The 7,545-nt window shown below is 42.3% G+C and overlaps 1 protein-coding gene across 1 annotated transcript; it reads right to left on the bottom strand.

Moving 5' to 3' along the window:
• Nucleotides 1-221: 221 nt before the first annotated feature.
• Nucleotides 222-2,043, bottom strand: LOC142596584 (uncharacterized). The gene is given in 2 exon segments (XM_075725765.1): nucleotides 222-462; nucleotides 464-2,043. Coding segments are annotated over 2 exon segments (1,821 nt in total).
• Between the last annotated feature and the right edge of the window lie 5,502 nt (nucleotides 2,044-7,545).

Genomic DNA, 7,545 nt, shown 5'->3' with positions numbered 1-7,545 from the left:
GAAGTAAAGGGGAAAAACAGGACAGACAGAGAAAAAAAAAACAGGGGCAGGGGGAAGATGTACCACCACAATCCACCCCGTGGCTAAAGTCAATCCATCTCACCCACAGAGTGGCGGTGTGGTCGCCTCTTGCCTCTGTGCCTATAAACAGATCAATGCCATGTTCCAATTATGAATTTTGAGGGAAATTTTTGGTTGGTCTATTAAATTATTAAATTTGATTAAACAGTTTCATATATGCGAGGAGGTGTTGGTAACAATGTTAGTTGTCTATCTATTTTCCACACTTTAACATATAAGACTACATTCAATAGCAAACATAATACGGTAAAAATAAGCAAAATTATAGTAGGGTGTAATAGTTGATTCAGAATCCCTGTTGCTGTTGGTGACCATCCGAATAGGGTATCCCACCAGTGATGTTCCCGGTCTTTTCTGACCTGTTCTAGGATGCGATGTATCCTCTCTGTCATGATGGATAGTAATCAGAGTCTTTTGTCCATGAATTTGAATTCTTTTTAGTAGTCGATCCAGGTCACTGTGCTGCAACAGTTTTTTCACTAGTGTGAGATTCATTCCGATGGGGGTAGGTGATAAGTTTTGATACAGCATATAGTTAGATCGTAGCAATTGATGGGTTAAAGCAGGAGCTGAATAGTTAAAGTCACATCCTGTGATGTGGATAAAATTACAGATACAAGTGTTTGAGTGATTATATATATCTATAGTGATGTCATCTACAGATACGGAGTCACAGAGGGTTCTCATACAAATGCATCCCTGTCCAGTGTATATAAGTACAGTTTCAGGGGCCTGATTGGGATGTATTTCAAAATGACAGACACTCTGTTCGGTGTCGAGACAAATGTCTTGGGCTTTAATAGTATTACTTTCACAGATAAACCCCTGTTGCTCTCGCACAATATATGCATCGACATCAATAGTTTGCCACTTATTTTCAGTTTGTCGGGCCCATACTCTATGTTTTAAGGGGTAAAGTACGGCTCCGTTGTAGTTTAATCCCAGCGCAATGATTGGGTAGATGGTGTATACCGAAGCATTGCGTATTGTCAGTACGAAAGCTGTGGTTTTATTGTCAGTGGGGTTGTAGGTAAAATTGATTAGATGCCACCAGGATTGGAAGTCTCGTTCAAACTGGGTTGCATTATCCCAGATTATCTTTCGAATCTCTGTAGGTAAGGTTCCCTCCTCACCTTCTCTTATAATTGTTGTTACAGTAGATTGTATCCACCATTGGGCCTGAATACAACTAAGAGCGAGGGAAAGATTGGTTTGAGCTGTGCCTAGTGCATTCATGATTAGCTGGTGGTCCTTTTCATTAATTCTTTCCCACTCAGACAATATGCCAGCTACGAGCCATTGATTAGTGCCTAATGTGGACAGAGAAGACCGCAAGGGGTGTTCTAATTTGCTCAAATCATTTGCTGTTGTGCTTAATTTATTCATGAGAATTTCAGCATCTATATTATTCAAGACTCCCAATCCTGCCCCTATAATACTTGTGACATCTCTCTTTATTTGCTTTGGGGATGTGAGGGTTTGTTTATGTAACCACGTTAACCATCCTGTATAGGACGCATGCAAGAATGGTGAGCAGGTGGGCTTAATTGTAGAGATATTGGTCTGCATGAGGAGTTCCACCTGTTTAAGGGACCATAATGGGTTAAATAATATTCGTTGTTGTCCAGTATTTTTGATCACATACGGTCCAATTCCAGAAATTTGTGGAGGTAGTGATTTTCTGTTAGTCACAATAGGGGCACGTGTTATTGTACCAGGTTCAGTAATGTCTATTTTGAATCTGAAGGATAGCCCTATGTTGTAGTGAGCCCACAGGCAGACTACAAGAACAGACTGTGTTAGAGTAAAATTGTACCAACAGTCCAGGGTTTCAGGGGCACAAAGTTTTACATCCTTCCCTGTTGGGTTTGATGTAGTGTGGGACACAGAGATCTGAGATGCCTTTTCATGGGCAGACCCATTGATCACCCGGCATCCTATTTTGATTTCTTCCCCTTTCATCCCCCGCAGTCGAGGAATTTTACTGACAGCGTTGTCTTCCTCCCAGCTCCATTAATTTTCTAAGTATACCTTGGTTCCATGTATTACCACAATGGAAAGGTTCAAATTCCCCGTATCGGAGTGTATACCCATACTTCCGGTATACTTAACGTGAGCTCGAGACCATGGCCACTCTGTTGTGCCCTGACCACAGGCGGAGAGGAGTGACGTTGCCAGGGTTTGGAGTAGCAACTTGAATATGGCATTTCGGTTCGCCATCCCGGGAAGGGAAACTGCAAGAGAAAGAGGAAAGAGCAGAAAACTGTTTCGGTGGGGAGAGTCCAAACAGGTTACCCCTTTATGATACTGGATAAATCCACCTAGTAGTAATTCTGTATTTTGTACCATTGTTATCAATAGCTTCCCAGGCCAGTGTACCCCGAGGTTTAATCAGAGTCATAGGTACATTTCCAATTTGTGGTAAATTAACCATAAGTGGTTGACCGGGTTGAAATGTTATTGAGGATTTTCTTTCATCAGTAGAGGGAATATTAGGTTTAGTCTTAGCAAAGAATGCTCGACTCACTGGGCTTCCGGTGGGTCCATATCGGTTATTTAATTGGTGAATTGTTTTACAGAGTCGAGTATCCCACCGTGCCTTGCGAGGTTCAAGGCTTTTTTTCAATAAGCCATTAATTGCAGGGGGGTTGGGCTCGATGATCTCTCAAGGTCCCTTCCAACCCAAAGCATTCTATGATTCTATGATAATTCTTTCTACTATGCCATTTGATTGGGGGTAATATGGGGTGTGAAATACCCATTGAATTCCTTCCTGCTTTGCCCATTCCTGTACTTCCTTACATGAAAAGTGTAAGGCATTATCACTTTGGATAGTGTCAGGAGTAGGTAGACTTGGGAACCAAGATGATAATCCCTGTATTGTGTTCCTTCCATCAGCTGTTAAACACTTAGTTGCCATGAGCAAGCCGGAGACTACTTCTACTCCTGTGAGAATATAACGATATCCTGCAGAAGGTTTAAGTGGTCCAATATAATCAATCTGCCAGGTAGACCATAAAGGTTTTCCTTGTTTGATATGTAAGGGGGGAGCTTTGGCGGGGTGATCTGCACATAGTTTTAATTTACATTGGGGGCATTCCGTAAGGATGGCTTTGCAGGTTTTCCTGTCTAGAGGCCAGCCTTTGCTTTGTGCAGCAAAGTAAAGTGCCTCTGCGCCTGTGTGGCTTAATTTTTGATGTAGCCATTCTCCTAGTCGGTACCATTCAGAATTTGAAGAGCTTTCTATTTCTGTCTCTCTAATCTTTGCCAATTCATCTACCCTTTTGTTTCAATTTGTAGCTGGGTTTTTATTTTTAGTGTGGGCCTTTACCAATCCCATTTTAAATGGAGATTTTCTGGCTATATCTAATAATAATTGCCAGTCCTGGGTTCTCCAAACCGGAGATCTGTTTACCTCCCAGTTTAGGGATTCCCACTGACAGAGCCACTGGGTGGCACCAGCCCACACAGCATAAGAATCTACATATATCACCTTTGCTCCATTTTGCGCTGCTAATACAAATGCCCTTAATTCCCCTACTTGTGCACTACCTTCACCTTCTTCTATTACTTGTTTGCCTGTGGTGATTTCTAATGCAACAGCCCTATACTGCCATTTATCATTTATTCTTTTTGCTGAGGCATCAGTAAACCAAATGTTTTCTGTTGGTGTCTCCTCGGTGAGCGGAGATGCATCTGAAATTGGTGAGGGCTTAAAAGGTTGTTGCAATGCCAATGGGTCTGCGTTTATTGGCATTTGTAGTTTGGAAATCTTAGTATGTCCTTCAGTTAATTCCATTTCCTCTGCAATTCCCGTCAAGTAGGCATACCACTTCCTGACTGTAGGTTTTTGTGCTACTCCTTCGGGGGCGGCCAGTTCCCTTTAGAATTGCTCCTAATAAATTAAATGGGCCTCTTGTTTGTATAGATTGGTTTTGGTGTATTTTTTCAGCTTGTTTTACTGCTCGGACTAAGGATAAAAGCCCTTTCTTCCACTCGGAATATCTCTGTTCTGTTTCCTTAAATGCGGTTGAGCTGAATAATAAAGGTCTTTTTGGTCCGTCTGGGCCAGTTTGGAATAGATTACAATAAGTACCATGCTCAGCAAAGCCCCATTCTGCTATAATAGGGTCATAGGGGTGTACAGGTCCCAGTGACTGGTATGTTTTTAATTCCTGTATTAGAGTTTTAACTGCCTCTTCATGTTCCAGATTCCAGTTCCATGGTTTTCCTTTTCGTAAGAGTGAATAGAGTGGGCGAGCAATAATAGAAAATCCAGGTACATGTTTCCTCCAGTATCCTAAAGTACCCATGAGTTGCTGTAATTCTTTCCTAGATTGGGGTACCTGTGATTGCTCTATTTTATTTAGAGTGTCTGGTGGGATTGTGGCACTGCCTGCAATCCACCAGGTGCCTAAAAACTTTACCTCTCTGCTTGGTTTCTGACATTTCTCAGGTGGGATCTCAACCTCTGCTTTACGTAATGCTTGCCATACTGCAGCTGCTGCTTTTCCTACCTCCTCAGGGGAATTCCCCCCAATTAGAATATCATCTATATACTGGTATAGTTTCACGTCTTGAGGAAGTGTGACTGTTCGCAACAGTTCAGCAAGTGCAGCATGAGCAATTGTAGGTGAGTGTTTGTACCCCTGAGGGAGTCTGTTAAAGGTATATTGTATGCCTTCCCAAGTAAAGGCAAATTTCTCTTTATCTTCTTCCTGTAAGGGAACCATGAAGAACATATCTTTTACATCTAGTGCTGCCATCCATGGGTGTGCAGCTGCCTGTAATGTAGCTGTTAAGGTGGCAATATTAGGGACTGCGGATGTTAGTGGAGCCGTATTGGCATTCAAACGCCTATAATCAATTGTCAGACGCCATCTCCCGTCTGGTTTTCGTACTGGCCAGACTGGTGAATTATATGGGGAGTGGGTTCTGGAGATAATCTGTCGGTTTTCTAAGTCATTTATAACTTTAGAAATTCCGTCTCGTGTGGTAGCAGAAATCGGATATTGTGGTACATTAGTAATTTTTGAATCAGGAAGGATAGGGGCTGCACGGAGCAAATGCACTGTAGCTTCCCGATTTTTATTAGGGTTACGATTAATATTTGAACCAAAAGACCATATACTGCCGTCCGGAAGGCACCAGATTCGGCCGTTCAAAATATCAAAGCCTAAAATATTTTCATTGTGATCTTTTACTGCAAAGTGTGTAGATAACATGCGTTTCTCGTTTCTCGCCTGGGAGCCATAAATTAACCTTTGCAGTTTGACAAACAGCACTTGCTCCGGTTACTCCTGTTATCTTAACCCTTTGCCGTCCGGGTCGTATACCCAGCTTCTCGGCATCATGTTGAGTTAATATTGAAATTTGTGCTCCTGTATCTATTAAGAATTTTATTAACTGTCGTCGAGGACCAACTGGAATTAAGATATATGGGCCATTATTATCTATCCACTGATAGGAATTTACTTGCCGGACAGACGGACCCAATTGTCGCCCGGGCACTACTCGTTTTTTGCTTCTGGATTTTGGGAGAGGAAAGGGTTTTCATCCTCCTCCATAATGGGTGGTGGTAACTGAGTGTTGGGCATAATCTCCCCCTTGCTGTGTCTTTGGACAACATGAATTAGATCTTGGATAACGCTGGCCGGTTGTCTCTGAATCACAGTTCTCGGGATGCCTAATGTCAATGCTTGGTTATATAGTTCTCTCCATCTCTGGGTTTTAGGTCGATAATTGGTGGGTTTCAACCCCAAGAAACTATTTGGGGGTGTGTAAAAAGTCTGTTCAATCCGTCTGAGGTTATGATCAGAGTTTTCCTTTTCAGTAGGTATCCATCCTACCTCTCGCCCATGTTTTACAATATCATGCATTAGTACTGCCCAGGTGGGGAGATCTCTGCGCATTAAGGCCCCTTCTTGTCCGTCAGCCACCTCCCTCATGTCTAATAAGGCACTGAATTCTGCATTCCCCCTTATTTCATCTTGCTTTGCGATAAGGTAGGATTTAAGCATAGCAGGGGCTCCCTTTATTAGGGGCTTTAGTATCTCATGATTCACTACTGCTGATGTAGGACTGTCAAGAACGCCACGATCATACATGGCCTGGATACAGGCAGCTTTTGTAATCACTGTGGAGAGTTCGTTTAGGGACTTAATGGGTATTACCAGAGGCTCTCCTCTTTCCCGTGCATCAATACCACCAGCCCAGTATGCCACTCTACTAGTTATCGAATGGGGATCATTCGGAGGCATGGGGCCAGCATTTAGGAAGACACCAGGGCCCCAATATACACCGGCTTCATCACCGTTTAGTAAAATTCTGTCCCCTCCAGTTAAACATACCCTCCATAAATATTCAGTTTCAGTTTCGCCTGCCCTACGGCCATAGCATTCTTGTAAATTAGCCATCTGGATTGGATCAAATGGGGTTATTTTTCGGGTACGATTTCCTACTCCACCCCGAGGCCCAGTAGTTTCTTCTGTTTTAATAATAGGCCTAGCTACATACGTAGGGGTATTTGGAGGAGGTAAGGAATCATCTTTCCCCGTATCGTTATGGTCAAGGTCACCCCAGATGTTTCCATCCAATTCTTCAGGAGATACAATTAATTTTTTTAATTTGTGCAATATCGAGGGAGTCGGGGGCTTGCACGAGCATCATCTCGACCCTTTCTGCCAATTTTTGTTTTTCCTCCTTTTCTTTCTGCAGCTGTTTCTGTAATTGTTCAATTTGTAGCGACAGTATTAATTCAGCTGCCTTCCTGCCTGCTATTTCTTCCTTTAAATCCTGCTCCCTTCTCTTAAATCCTTTTTTGTCTTTGCATGCAGCTTCTAGGCAAGTGCCTAACATTTTACAGATAATTCATTTTCCTTTACCATTTTTAATATTCCCTCTGGCCACCTTTAGCTGTTTTTCCACTTCTTCCCAATTATCCCAGTTATCAAGAGCCCATTCGTCTGAGAATTTAGGGCTTGGACTTATCCCATGCACCTTTAAGTAATCAGTGACACTGCTTGCCATCCTGCCGACTACGCCAAATTGTCACAAATTCAGGTTTGTGAATCCTGCCGATTATGTCGATTCACTATGAATGAGTGACTTTACACAGTTTGATTTAGTAAAAGTTAGAATTTACTTATAGCGAATTGCAGAATTTGATTATAGTATTTTTAATAGCACTCAATCATCAATGATTAATAAAGCGATTAGACAAATTAATTAAACAGTGACTTAGTTACAGATTCGAAGATGGCAAGGTTCACTCTATTACTACACAGAAGCACATAAAAGAGAATTAAATCACAACAAGTTAAGATGATTCATAAAAGCATTGCGTATATATGGAATAAAGGTAAAAGGGGGGTGGCGAAAGGGGACCCTCCCGTTGAGTCACAAGGTTCAGACTAGACCCCCTTGCTTTCTAAACTCCTTCTCAGAGAGGAGCCTAGGTGCGGC

The sequence above is a fragment of the Pelecanus crispus genome, chromosome W (assembly GCF_030463565.1).
Source record: "Pelecanus crispus isolate bPelCri1 chromosome W, bPelCri1.pri, whole genome shotgun sequence".
In the NCBI taxonomy this organism is placed as follows: Eukaryota; Metazoa; Chordata; class Aves; order Pelecaniformes; family Pelecanidae; genus Pelecanus; species Pelecanus crispus.
This window is presented reverse-complemented; position numbering and strand designations above follow the sequence as displayed.